Raw genomic sequence first — 15,521 nt, 5'->3', positions numbered from 1 at the left:
TTTTGAATCACCCAACTCTCAGATAGCAAATCGACACCCTCATTCCAGTTACCTGAGCCTCATCCTAGAGCCTCAGTTAGGACCCAAAGAGCAGCAGTAAAGTTTCTGGGTTCCAAGGCAGCAGCTTCTGAGGTAGGTGGGCCGAGAGGTTGGATGTTGAAGGCAATTTAACCACAACCCCGAGCTTTTCCACTAGGTAAGCCAGGAGAGCTGAGGGCAGAGCAGCAGTATGGCTTCAGGCCCCCAGAGGTAAAAGAGCAGCCAAAATTGCCAGCCCGAGGCATGAATTTAGGTGGGATGAGATATCTGGGGGCAATGCCATTTCTAGCACACTTGCATCATCGATAACAGTGCAAGTAACAAAAGCTTTGAGCACAGATTAAGCTCAGTGATTTAACCTCTTACTACTTTCCTGGGGTCTCATTTAAGGCCTCTACAAGAGATCAGCCCTTTGCTCTTCACCAGCAGAACGAGGGCAAGTGTTAAAACCAAGTATATGGACACATAAAACCACAAACTTACGGAGTGCTGCTTCTTCAACTACAACCAATTCATACATTAATGTAATGCGGTGAAAGCAAGTAAAATCACTCAACATTAATTGTTGAGGTTATTAAACTTTATTATATTTTAAAATCTGAAAATTGTAAAACAGTATTTGTACAAACACCTGAGGACTGTTTAACTGGGCACAGCATCTTCACACAAACAATTTGTGAGACCAAGTTTAAATTAGATTTTTTTTATAACACAGAAGGAATAACATAGATGAAACCACCCTTTAAATAGTAGCATTCTTGTATAAAGTACATTTGGTTTTCTAAAAAAGAAAATGTACATTCTTGCCCCCTGGTGTACATTTTATTGGCATTTATAACAAATGGCTAATACTTTTAGCACAGATTCTCATAGCTTATAAACATTACACCAAAGTTATACAAAGTAATAACAATAAACATATAGCACCATTTCCCCTTAAAAGTTCCTAACTTTAAAAATAAAGCCCAAATGGTAAGTCAGAATTAATGCATCTTCCAAAATTTAGGAGAATAAATGGCTCAGAACTAAGTGAATTAAACTAGGAACATTGCATAGGACAGAGAACTTCCCTGTATGGAACCAATCTACAGATTGTTTCATATCCCCTGAAGACTAAGCTGAGAGGTACTAGTCTTAGCAAATGATACACATATTTTTTCAGAATAAAAACGTCTAACTATATAAATAGTTAACCATTACCTCTGTGGCAGTGCAAAGTGCCATATTAAATTCAAAAAGGACAGATTTACTTGTTTGTATACCTACAGGTATAGAGTAATATATAAATATGGTATAGTATTTCTGTGAGGAATAAACACAGACAATAAAATATATATCTTTTAAAAATTTGGGCACAGGTGTCTTCATATAGAGGTGTGAGAAAGGAATGCTTAGTTAAATGTCTAAACTTGGTGAAAATATGTAAAGTTTTGAAATAATAGGTATTTCATTGAAAAAAACTTAGTCATACTCCATCCAAACCACCCTTGTAGTATAATATCTCCTGCATAAAACAACTATTCTATCTATCCTACAATTGTTCGAAATTTTTCAAAAACTGGTAAGAACACTTTATGAAAGTTTATAAGCTTGTTTTTTTCTTTAAATATGAACAAACACAACATACAGAGAAATAATAATGAAAGGAAAATAATTTATATGGCTATTCCTGTTCTGGAAACTGGTAGAACACAAACAGAACATTGCAGTAAGACATAAAACATTTGAGAAAGAGATGATATCTATAGTTGCATCTTTAAATTCTCTTCTAAGTAAAATTTCTCATGGATTTCCTTAGAGAATCTGTCAGTCCCTGACACTTTCCCCTTTGGGATTTAGCTGTTTTGGTTTTACATATAAACATTAACCAAAATCAAAAGTGTTTCTCTATTTCCTGTGTGAATTATATTTGTAAACTGCATAATAAAATAATAAACTGTAAACTGTATCATAATGAAAAGACATAAAGAATTGCCAATTTGAATATGCTAATACTATCATATTAATGTTTTTTATAGAAGACTGGACTGTAATGTAGTTCTGCAACTCTGGATAAAACTTATTTTTAGAGGAACCTTCTACAAAATAAAATTGCTATGAGAATAAAAATACTTTTAAATTAAAAAGTTATCAGGACAACTGAAAATTATGTCTAACCTAAACTTGCACATTTTTTTCAATTATATTTTCCTTCTTTAAGTTTTTCAATATAGTAGCATAACTTTAAGGCTGGCCCCAGCTTCAGCCCCATATACTTCATCATCACATCACTTTTGAGTAGTAGCAGAGCCTTCCCATCAATCTCCTACAGAGAGAAAGAAATTATAATTATTTCATATTTTGTCAAGTTATATATGAGCATGTAAAATAGAGAGCAACTGTACATTTTCAATATATATTCTCTGAATATGCATTTATTTCCTGAAAAACTATTAAAAATCTAACTACGTTACGTGAAGCATCACTTGATAATTTCTAAATTTTAAGAAAAAGGAAATTTAACCCAGCATCTTTGAAAAATAGCCTTAACATTTGAATTTGAATTTATACTATGTGATGAATAAAATACCACATTTCTATGACAAAGAGTAGAAAACAAACTGTAGAAATGAATTTCAGATGGTCATTAACTTTCTTAGAAAGGCTGGAAATACGAGTATGTCAGCGTTAATACAAACTATAAATGTGCTATACAGTGTTGTCTTTATGTTGAAAGCTATTCAGTTAGTTGCTAATTAGATGCTAAAACTTATTACTGATTTTCTTACAATATCAAAAAGGATACATCAGATATTTGGTCACTAATTTGACTTGTTAGAAAAGACTATAAACATTATTTAACAGACACAAGACATCCTCCTAATATTCCTTATTTCCTTGATTAAACAATTTACATCATGGAAGCATATTATTTGGTATTCATGAGTTCCTACTTAAAATAAAGCTGCACTTAATCTTATACAGTTGCTGGATTAATCGGGCATCTTAACAAGGAGGACACCCTGTCACAGCTGTGGTTACCCCTCCTACTCCCGGTCCTGGGGCCGAGCAGGGAGCAGGTGGGGAGGAGGATCCTTGTAGCTGTCATTACAAAGAAGACACCTGAGAGTGACTGTGCCAAATCATCTTCTCTTGAGATCTTGAAGACTTGTATTTTAGGTACTTTGGTACCCTTTAAAGCACAGATCCAGCCTCTACCATTTAAGGATCTAATTCTAGGCAAAGTAAACTTTCTCACATATGGACAAATCAGTTGATAGGGTTCCCCCACCATCCACACTAATCAGTATCCAACCGAGGAGCCTGCAGAGAGGTCATTCAAAGGCATTAACAGCAGGAAAACTGGATCAAAAGATACATTACATGTTGCCTGAAGAGGTCGGCGAGGGGGGTGAGTGTCTGAGGATCTACATGTTTCAAAAACAGGATCACTTCATCCACAGACCAGGTTGAAGGGTCCTTAGAGAAGCCTTGTTTCAGGACACTGGGATCAGGTACAGCTATATAACCTGGAGCTTCAATGGGGGGGAAAAAAGACAAATCATACTTGACCTGATCATTATCCTGAAAGAAGAGATGTTAGGTGGGGAGTAATGGTCTCATTCCTGGAACCTTCTGTGAAGTACCCCAGTATGGACCCAGGACTCCAAGTGTAAAATCCAGTGAGAGCCTATATAAAGATGACCTGAGGATGGCTCCCCACGAACATCCCACCTGACCTCCCCCAAACCACAAAAGCAGCTCTTGAAGGTACCTAAAAGCTTCAAAAATCATAAAAGAGACTGAGCGATCCAAGGCCTCTTTGGCCACAGGCAAATACAGCAAAAGATCTGTTACTTGGGTTAAATTAGGTTAATTTAAGCTAACCCATTGCTCTCTTAAAGTATTTCAAAGAATTTCTCTCAATCTTTCCCCTCTCAGTCTCTCCAGATTAGGTTTATTTTACTAGCTAATTACAATGGAAATTCCCAGAATTTACAGTTTTATAGTTGCTTAATTTTATTCATTTCAATGAATTTCAACAACCCCCACGATCTTGGAGAACCAAATTAGTTCTTTACCAAATCTCTGCCATGTATTCAATATGGGTATTTTTTAGCATCATTTTATTCTTTAAAATTCTTGTCTCTCAAGGTTTAAATGTTTACCTGGATTTTGAAGAAAATAAGATTATTTTCTTGCTTAGCTAGGTTAGAAATACCTATTTAATATTATACTGAATACTTCTTTCAAGTTTATTGCATAGTAATAGATATTTTGGTTGAAGGTTTATATGTTTAAAAAAGAAATAACTGAGACATGAAACAATTTAAGTGCTCATATCTTAAAAAGTTGTAGCTGTGCTGTTCACTAAGTTGTGCTAAAATTTCTTTGTGTCCAGATAATTATTCACTTACTCAACCAGAGTGCTCAACTCCCTAAAGTTAGTGTGATAACAGAAGTGGGTTTTGTAATCTGCTAGGAAGATCTGTTTCTCTAACCAAGGACTGTCAAAAGAAATTTGATCTTTTTTTTGTGTGAACTGCCCAAAGTGCACCTTTTCTTTCCTATCATCTGGGCTCTGGCCATTTTAGGGGTATTTTGAGTATTTACTCAGGGAAAGGGCAAAAGAAAAACAGAAGATAAAAGAACTCACAATTGTAAATTTATTGTGTAGCTCAGAATTTTCTTTTTTAGTATCGCAACTTTGATGTGAAATAAAAACACTTTAATAAAATATATCCTCCTTTCCACTTATCAGACAAAAATGTTGGTCTACCAAGAAATGCTGCTGGGCTGTATCAACCCAAGTAAAAATGATGATGGTTTAGACCATGCCATGCCTAAGGCATTCTAACAATTCAGAAAGAAAATTCTTCTCCTTTAACTCAAGAAAGACTCAAGTTAATATTAAAAAACTATTGGTAAGGCTAATCATATTTCTAAATTAACTTTTATTTTTGTGGGATTTTTGGTTTCTGTCATCAGAATCTGGTATAGTTATATCTTGAGTAATATGTAACTACTTTTATGGATTACTATGAATAAAATATATGTAAAGATATAATTTCTGGTATAAAACTATAATTTTACATTAAAAATAAAACAACTTTAAGCTCATCTACTTCTAACCTATCATGGAAAAATAATTTAATTGGGCCCATATCTTCAAAATGATCAGAGAGAAGAGAATTACAAATAATTACATGAAACAAACTAATTATGTGAAAAACAAAGTCCAGTCATGCTCTTCCCCTTAATGGCTTTGTCTTACACACATTAGGATATCAGTAAATATTTGTGAAATAAATAAACTGAAAGTGATTTGATTTTATCCCCAATGATGTTAATGAATTTCTTTCGTATAATAAAAATCAACGATTTGTTTCAAATATCGGGCTGGGGCAGGGCACAGTGGGGCAGAAGGTTGTGTGAGCATCACCAGCAATCAAGAGCAGACTCAGCTTTAAGTAACTGTTCCAATACTTTAAAGAAAATAATAGTAATGACACTTCTAGACAATTTCCAAGTGAAATGCTTACTTATTCTCTGGAGATGTAGGTAGCACAGTGGTTAAGAGTACAGCCCTGGAGCCAGAGTGTCAGGACTAGCCCAGCCACTTTCTAGCTGGGGGACCTTAGTCAAGTGACTTCTCAGATTTCTCACCTGAGAATGTTTACCAGCACCTACATCTCAAGGAATTGTTGTAAAGATGTAATGCATGAGGCTACGTAAAATATTATATGCCTGGCACATCTCAGATAGTGATGAAGGCGATGATTTCTATTACTATTAAGTACCGTTAATACTATTAGTCTTTCCACTCCTAGGAAGACCAGAAGCTAGTATTCTCAAGCCCCAAAACAGGCTACTTTGGCATGGTAGTGTTAGACATACATTTGGAAGTGAGATATTCAGCACTGGAGATTACCTTTGAGAGCCTTTTACTGAGAAGGCCTTTCTTCATAAACTCATGTATTATGAAAATATCTAAAAATTCAGGGTACACTACCCTGTTATTAAATGAACATCTATCTTCAAACTCTCCACAAAAATCACCCTAAAACCAAAGACAATCTACATGGGGTATGAGATGGGGGTGATGACATTAAATGGGTCACAGCATGTGTACAGTACAGTTGCCCATAGATAACATCCATTATGAAAGGCAAAGCAGTTAGTTCCTACTTCCTTTACCCCTCAACCTTGCCTAGATGCCTATCTGGAAAAAAAGGACAAAACACTTCCTCAGCATCCCAGCACCCTTAATCCTTTAAGGGTACAGGATAGTAGCTATCTTTGCATATGGAAGGCTGTTTGGCTCTTTCCAAACAACAGGGAATAGGACGCTGCTCTGTTTACACACATCATATCTTCCTGGTGGGTCTGAGGGAATGACTGAAGGTGTGGAAAATGGGGAAATGATTGCAGCAATAGGATGCCGGAGCCACGATCTGGGGGCCACATGCGGGCTGGGGCCATAAAAGGTCTCAAGAGAGACAAGGAAGAGAGTACATCAGAAAGGAGAGGGAATGTACCCTTTCAGGCCTCAGAGTCATGAGAGGTTTGTGAGTCCAGGCAGTGCACAAGGAAACAATACATTATGATGGATTCAGAATCACTAAACTGACAAGTCTCTATCAGAGACATAGTTGGTGACTGAGATCCCCAGAAATGGTTCTGTAATGTCATGACAATTAGAGCATCTGTAGCAGCTTGGCCCAGACAGTGACATGAGGCGGGGGTCTCCACTTCCTCAATTTTGGCACTTTCTCCAATGTGATACACTCTCAGGGGATATTGTGGGGAATGGAAACCTTAAAGGGAAAGACAAACACATTGGTTGAGAATCACTGTTTTTGAGTATACCTTCACTTTTCCTCTGCATTTGGAATTTAACTTCATGGTGACTGCTCTTGGTAGGTGACGTAGTCCCCACTAGTGCTGAATCTGAGGTGCATGGCACACTTTGAGGAAAATTCCAGGAGACTGCAGTATGAATGCTTATAGGATTTCTGCTGGCAGGATTCAAAGAATTTGCTGAATTCAGTGGTGCATTCTGAGACTCATCAGGAAGCTCTTCCTCTACGGGCATGACATTTCCCTCAGAAGACAATACTTCTTCTACAAGAAAAAAGACAAAGGCAATTATCTTCAACGGGTTAACAGCTCAAATACTATTAAAAGGTCAAAAATCTCCTAATTGCCAACAACAGTTCACTTAAGCCATTCTATACCGAACCACAAACCTCTTAACACAAAGTACACAGCCATCCCCTTCTTGGTGTTTATAGTAATGGACACTGGCCTGAAATCCAGTGATTCTATGACATCACCTATATTCCTCATGGCAACTCTCCCTTGCCAGTCTTGCCACCAAGGCTATGAATACTTCACTAAAGCATTAATCTTTAGGAATGTAGTTCTTTACAACTATTTGTTATAATATGATCACATAGGTGGTTTCTAACATTTGCTTACTACTTGGGCACTTAAAACGTTCACTGGTGAAATGTACTAGGGTTTTCAAGTCCTCCTTCTATCAGCTTTTAGCAATACAAAGTTAAATGGAAAATGCTGCTATAATTGATTTTCTTTAATCCAGAAATGACAACTGTGCACTTCTGAAGGGAATGAAGTGCTCAACAAAACTGCCAAAGCAGTATGCTAATTGCCAAATTGATATGGGCAAATATACTCCTCTGTTCCCAACACCAACACCCAAAAGCATACATAAGTGGTAGCAAAGTGACTTTTCTTCCCAATCTTGGGAAGAAAACTATTTACCTTCAGAGGCATGCACTTTTGTTTTGGGAAGCTTAGGAGAGAGAGGAACATAAGGCAGAGGTTGCTGAGAAGGTCGTTTGGCGCTTTTCTTTTCTGTTATATCTTCTTTTTCTGTTTTCAAAAAAAAGATGTCTGTTATAACGAATTAATATACTTAGTATTTTCATATCAAAATACTTTTATTTCTGAATCATTTGCCTACTATAACTTCATCAATAATTTATCAATTATTTGATTGTTTATGAATAAGATGTGTTCATTTCAACCTACTAAATATTTCAGTGATACATTCAAGAGTTTAAAGTATTACGTCTAGGCTTCATTTATTCTAGAGTTATCATATCTTTCTAATTATTTCAGGAAGCAGTGAGGCAACCAATTATAATGGGTCTAAAAAGGTCTGGGAAAATTGCTCCCATAAGCAAGAAAAGATAAGAATTCAGAGAAGTTAAAGAGAAGATGGGGTGCAATGAACACTCCATTTTATAGGCAATAATCCTGGCCTAGGGCTAGCCTTACAACAATTCTATTGTTTACTTATCATTCAACCAAATGAATTTCTCCCTAAAGGACCACTCTTTAAGGCATACTCCTGAAAGTAAAGACAACTCAATTTATTAATTACATTCTAAGTATCAATCAATATTTTAATTTAATATCCAACTAAAAGGAAAAATAAAGTACAACAGAAATCTATAAAGTATGATAATAGGCCTCTAGACATAAGAAAGATTGCAATGAGAAAGTACCAAAGTCAAACTTCATCTAGTTTAACATGGCTGGGGGCCAGGGATGCCTCTCAAAAAAAATCTGATATAACCTTTAGCCATCCAGTTACTGACTGATTACTAATGAGTCTAAGAGAGCTCTTACCATTTGATTTTATTTTTAATCAACTACAAAACCAACAGGCAAAATATATTTCAGTGAATGAGAGAGATTTCTACAATCAGAACAGCTAAATTCTAAGAAAAGAAATAACTGACTTTTTTTATACCCACTTAATGATAAAGAACATTTGAGTACTAAAGTATACAGTTTCTATAGTTTTCTGTTGATGTTTATCTCAGAATCATAGTAAGATCAGAAAGAGTCTTCACTTATTTTTGACTTGTAATATTATAATTCTTTATGAAAAGCTTATGAAGCTGGTCTACTATCTGGGGTTGATACAAACACAAAATTAATTCTTGACTTCTGCAATTGGGTATTGTACTGAGCTCAGGCATAAAAACTGTTCCTGCAGAGGTAACTAGAAAAAGCCAGATAATTTACAAAGTACTTTAAAAGTCATCATAGAGAGGCATTTCCAGGATGACTGATTAAGGACTTAGGAAAATCCACTCCTCCATAAAAATAATGACAGCACTGGCAAAATTAACTTTCTCAAAACTCTGGACATCAATTAGAGGCTTATGATAATCCAAAAAGCATATATTCAGGAAAAAAGGCTGAATCTCAGAAAGAACAGCAAATTCTGTGGCATTTTAGCTTCCCTATATCAGTCCCTTCACCTCAGTTTCAAAGCAGCCTTGCAAACCAACAGCTTCACAGGTGCAGTAGCTGTGAAAGCCAGCAGCCTAGCACCAGAGGGGCACAATGGATTTGGAATTCTCCAAAAGCTCCATCCCCAGAGAACTGTCACTATTCAACCAATCTTGCAGCTCACTGAAAGCCTCTGATCTCCAGGCTTGTTTTATTTGACCTGAATCAGTTTGTTCTGTGAGAAACAGTCCTATCTCCAAAGCACTGGTCAAAAACTAAACCAAAACAAAATGAAAAAAAAAAAAAAAAAAAAGAAAGAAAGAAAAAGAAAACCAAAATAGTGGCAGTTGTTTACACAGCAGCTCCCTGAGGCAGTATTACCAGTTGGGGCTGACAAGAAGCTGACTAAAAAGCTTAAAAGGAAAAACTAGAGAGTGAGATGTCCATTAGGGGACTTGAAGAGCACTGAGACACTCTTGGGAATCTAGAAGGCCATATGTATGTACATGGCTATAGGAATGCTCAGGAAAGACTTGAGAAGGCCCTAATCTTTCATTTTTTTGCTGACCTTGAAGCTCTGCACAAAGGAGACTTGTAAAGAGCCTCCTGGAGTGTTCAAGGTAAGTCCCAACACATAAACAAAACCCCTTGGCTACTGGTTCCAAGGCATTTAAGAAAATCCCTGTCCAATCATCTGCTGACCATTAAGCTAACTGAACAGACTTTAGTAGCCATGTATGATAAAACTAGCCCAGGAGAAGTTATCAAATTAGTCCAGGAAAGTCACTAAAAACCAAATAGCACCAGCAACAACAAACCCTAGAAAAGGGGAAGGAATTTGATTTTCGGACTGGCTGCATTATTTTAAAATTTCAATTAAAAATTTAGGAGACCTACAAAGAAACGAAAAGTATGACCCATACACAGGGAAAAAAAGTCAAGAGAAATTGCCTCTAAGGAAGCCCAGGCACTGGACTTACTAGGCAAAGACTTCCGTCAGCTATTTTACACATGTTCAAAAAACTTTAAAAGAAAATCATGCCTGAAGAACTAAAGCAAAGTATAAGAACAATGTCTCACACTATCAATAAAGCAATAAAAGTTATAAAAAAGAACCAAATAGAAATTCAGGACTTGAAAAGTGTAATTAATGAAATTTAAAAGAAAAAAAGCACTAGAAGGGCTCAACATCAGCTTTGAATTAGCAGAGGAAAGAATCACTAAATTTTTAAAAGGTCAATTGAGATTACATAGTCTGAGGAACAGAAAAAAAAAAGAGTAAGAAAAAATGAACAGACCTCAGAGACCTGTGAGACACCACCAAGGCTACCAAAATACACATAATGGGAGAGTCCTGGAAGGAGAGGAGAGAAAGGGGCAGAAAGAACATATGAAAAAACAATGTCTAAAGCTTTCCAAATTTAATGAAAAACATTAATCTGCATAATCCAAAAAGCTCAAAAATTTCAGATAGGAAAAACACAAAGATATCCACACCTAGAAAAAACACAGTCAAACCATCAAAAGCAAAAGACAAAATCACAAAATGATCAAAAGAAAAGCAAATCATCACATACAAAGGATCCTCAATAAGATTAGCAACTGACTTTTTACCAGAAACTACAGAGGCTAGAAGGAAGTGGGATGCCACATTAAAAGCTTTGAAACAAAAAGATGGTCAATCAAGAATTCTCTATGTAGGAAAACTAACCTTTAAAAGATGAAAGAGAAAATAGGAAATTCTCTATAAATAAAAACCGACAATTTCTCACATGCAGAGCTACCTTGTAAGAAACACTAAAGAGACTCCTTCAAGTTGAAATGTAGCAAGTAATTTAAATCCACATTACCAAAAAAAAAAAAAAGAGTACCAGTAAACATATCTGTATTGATAACTCTTTTCTTCTCCCTTTTCATTTAAAAAAATACACTTAGAAACAATAATTAGTACATATATGTGAACTAAAAAAAGTGCAGTATACTGTATATATGTATTTACATGCAATATAATATGTGCAGTCAAATTGTAATAATTCTACATAATAAAATTGAAAAAAGAAAAAAATTTAAAAAATAAATAAAAAAACAACTACATAAAGGAATAATTATAAAATTGTATTTGGGGGCTTATAATGTATAAAATGTAATTTGTATAACAATAATTGCACAAATAAGGGACAGGAAATAAATTTATACTGGAGCAAAGTTTTTGCATAATATTAAAATTGAGCTGGTATTAATCCAAACTAGGTAGTTTTAAATTAAGATGTTAACTGTAATCCCCAAAGCAACTCAAGAAAAATTTGAAAATAAATAAAAATATTTAGTAAAAATAACAAGGGAATTAAAATGGCATATAAGAAAACATCTATTTAGAACAAAAGAAGGCAGTAATGAAGAAAAAAAAGATTAAAAAAAGACATACAGAAAACAGGTATCAAATGGTAGATGTAAATCCTACCTTATCAGTAATTATATTAAATATCCATGAAATAAACACTCCAGTAAAAAATTAGATCGGCAGTATGGACTTTTTAAAAAGTTCCAGTTACAGACTTACTATAAGAGACACATCTTAAATTCAAACACATAAGTAGGTTCAAAGTATAAGGGTAAGAAAAAATATATCATACAAATAGTACTTAAAATAGGACTGAAAAGTCTATAGTAATATCAGAGAAAACAGACTTTAATGAAACAATCCAAAAATTAAATTAAGAAAATAATTCCATTTATAATAGCATGAAGAATGAAATACTTAAGGATGAATTTAACAAAAGAAGTGCCACGTGTGCTCTCTGAAACTATAAAACATTGTTGAAATAAATTAAAGACCTAAATAAAACGAAAGACATCCCATGTTTATGGACTGAAAGACTTAATATTAAGATGACAATAATCCCCAAACTAATCTGCAGAATCAGCACAATCCCAGCTGTCTTCTTTGCTGTGGGGAAAAAAAACAACACCTGAAACTCAGAGGCTGATCCTAAAATTCATATAGAAACGCAAGGGACTCAAAACAGTCAAAACAATCTTCAAAATGGGAGAACAAAATTGGAATATTCATCCTTCCCAATTTCAAAAGTTGCTACAAAAAGCTACAGTAGTCAAGATAGTACAGTACTGCCATGAGGATAGACATACAGATCAATGAAATAGAACTGAAAATTCTGAAATAAACCCATATATTTGCAGTCAATTCATTTTTGATAAGGGTGCCAAGACAAATCAGTAGGGAAAAAGCCATCTTTCAACAAACAGTGCTGTGAAAACTAGATATCCACCTGTGAAAGAATGAAATTGGACCCCTATATCTTACAACATAAAGAAAAATTAATTTGAAATAGATCACTGACCTAAATATAACAGCTAAAACTATAAAATTCTTAGGACAAAATATTGGAATAAATATTTATGAACTTGTATATGTTGTTTTCTTACATATGACAACAAAAGTACAAGAAACAAAAAATAGATAAATTGGACTTCATCAATTAAAAATTTTTGTGCTTCAAAGGACACCATTAAGAAAGTGAAAAGACAACTCACAGAATGGCAGAAAATATATGTAAGGTATATATCTGATATGAAACTTTTATCCCCCAAATATAAAGAATTCCTTATATATTATATTTATATATAATAAATATAAATATAAAATGTAATATATACATCTATAATATATATTTCTGTATAATAAAGACAAATAACCCAATTAAAATGGGCAAAGGATTTGAATATACATTTCTCCAAAGATGATGTACAAATAGCCAACAGCACATGAAAGATGCTCAACGACATCAGCCATAAGGGAAATGCAAATCAAATCACAATGATATACCTCTGAGGTTTTCATTTTCAAGTTCATATATCATACATGTCTGATTAGTTCATTGTGGCTAAAAGGTTTACTTTGAGGAGGACATAAGGAAACAGTGAATTACAGAAGATTCTCAAGTTAATATAGAATGTAATATAAAACAGAAGCACAGTATACAATTTTACATTTTCTCTTACCTGAGTTATTTTGATCATGCTCTGTAGGACTATTATTATTACCTCTGTAAGAGCTAAAAGGCTGGCTACTCAAAAGGTTATCACACTGCAGGCTGTGGCACAAGTTCTCAAGAAAGCGAAGAGCAAATGATGCACTGTTCACTGGTGGGAGCTGGATGGAATGAGTTTCCCCATCAAAGGAGGCTATTATATGGAAAAAGAGATGTCAGAGTTACAGGATAGAAAGATGAGAACCACAATATCAACCCAAAAAAGCCATCATTTTAGGAAATGTAATGTAAGTTTAATTTGTAGTTTCTATAATTTACAAAGGAATAATCTTAAATTATAAAAGTTCCTCTCATTCAAACACAACAGCCTGTGTTGATAAAAGCATTCTCATTTAAAAATATCAGTAAGGAAACAACAAAATAGATACAGACACCCACTCATCTGTAACAATACTTCCTGTTCTTCTAAACATTCCATGGGTACAAACGCAGTATCTATTTGATCACACAATCATGAAAGCTAGATGTATCTTATCTCTCAATCACTTTTTGAATCACATTTTCTTTTAGAGATTCTTATAGCTCAGTCTGTGTTCTAAAAAAATTAAAATATATTATCAACTAAGGTACTTTATCTATAGTGAGCTTACTGTAGCATGTGAAAGGAAAAATCTGTACCTTTTACCTCAATTTACAATACTACTCTGACATTATTTACCAATTTTCAAAGTTAAACTTTCCAAACCAGGGTTAAAAGTCTATAAACATATAATTATTATAAATAGTCTATCATATTAATATACTAAATAATCCAATATTATGGTTAATAGAATATAAATTTATAAAATAATCTATGTATTATAAAATCCTTGCCTTCTCGAAACCTAAAATCAAATTTGGGGGGAAAAAAGATAATAAAGGATTAGATGAACATACCAGTTATCACTTCTCCTCCACGATGATCTGGCTTAAGGAATCCAAAAACAGTCTTACTTTGAATGGCACAATCCACGCAGGCCTGTACGGTCCGCCGGAGAACCACATTCACGGGGCCCGGGCCAAAGTGATCAGGCAGCTGCTGGATTTTCTTCTGATCCAGGTGAGGGCCACAGTTTCCATGTTTGTTTATATAGACACAGACTTGAGAAAAACATGTATATACAGATATAACAAACAATGAGATTGGTTAAAAGGAACATAAACACTACATAATCAATCACTATATATCCCGTTAGCCATGCTTCACTCAAAGAGAAACTAAACAGTTAATATCAATGATCATTTCTGCTAGCTAAAAATATGTATGTAAATATATTTTCACATTTTATAAATATATTAAACCTAGAAAGAAATAATTCAAATGCTTATTCAATTTTCTAGAATTCTGCCCAAACCGACTATAATAAAAACAATAGAAGTTTTAGTAGCATCACAAAACAATTCTTCACACATTCCCATAATATATAAAATGGCTTAAAGACAGATGAATGTTTTCACCTTTTAACTGGAATCACAGTACGGTAATTTTCTTTCAAAACTGGTCATGTAGCACACTCCTTTTGGACTGAACTTATTTTGAATCAACAATTCATTAAACAGTATTTTCTAAAGTAAGCAAATAATTTAAGATGTGTGTCACAGTAAGTACTAATGACCTAGAGAAAATTTTTTTATTAATTTTAATAAAAACATTCTTTATATACATGCTGAGGTTCACTGAAGAAAATCTTTAAATAAGTGCTTTCCTTAGTATAATAAAAGCATTTAGAATTTAGAGGCAAATCATCTATAATCACAATCAGTCCAGTTTCCATAATTTTTCTTCACTCAGAATCAACAAATACAAATTAACATACAATGTAATAATAATATGATTATTACCAAACAAAATATATTGTCCCCCTAAATCAACAGGCACATTATTTTTATCCATTACTTAATTTATTGCAAAATTTTCATATATATATAGTTTATATTTAGTATAATAAAAACCCATTAATCTCACTTTCACTATGTTGAAATATGATAATTCAACTTTGAGGCAATAGCCAGAGGAAGGATGGACTCTGTCACAGAAATGAAACAGCTATTAAAAACTTAACCTGAGGCACTGATGGCATGGACAAAGTTCTACTTGTTCAAGTGAAGCTAAACAAGGATTCTAATGTTTTATCTCCTTTGCAGTATACTCATTTAGGTAGTCTCTCCTGCTAATGGACT

At 34.1% G+C, this 15,521-nt stretch overlaps 1 protein-coding gene across 4 annotated transcripts in view; it reads right to left on the bottom strand.

The window, feature by feature from the left end:
- Window positions 1–604: 604 nt before the first annotated feature.
- Window positions 605–15,521, bottom strand: part of SCML2 (Scm polycomb group protein like 2) — a 92,032-nt gene continuing 77,115 nt past the window's right edge. For all 4 annotated transcript variants that reach the window (XM_032475071.1, XM_032475068.1, XM_032475070.1 and 1 more), the window contains 6 exons: window positions 14,238–14,441; window positions 13,312–13,494; window positions 7,807–7,917; window positions 6,889–7,143; window positions 3,403–3,554; window positions 605–2,344 (listed from right to left, as the gene is read on the bottom strand). In XM_032475071.1, the coding sequence (XP_032330962.1) occupies window positions 2,216–2,344; window positions 3,403–3,554; window positions 6,889–7,143; window positions 7,807–7,917; window positions 13,312–13,494; window positions 14,238–14,441 (1,034 nt within the window). In that variant the 3' untranslated portion in view covers window positions 605–2,215. The remainder of the gene's footprint in view (window positions 2,345–3,402; window positions 3,555–6,888; window positions 7,144–7,806; window positions 7,918–13,311; window positions 13,495–14,237; window positions 14,442–15,521) is intronic.

The sequence above is a fragment of the Camelus ferus genome, chromosome X (assembly GCF_009834535.1).
Source record: "Camelus ferus isolate YT-003-E chromosome X, BCGSAC_Cfer_1.0, whole genome shotgun sequence".
NCBI classification, from domain to species: domain Eukaryota; kingdom Metazoa; phylum Chordata; class Mammalia; order Artiodactyla; family Camelidae; genus Camelus; species Camelus ferus.
The sequence above is the reverse complement of the archived record's forward strand: the minus strand, read 5'-3'. Positions and strand labels throughout refer to the sequence as shown.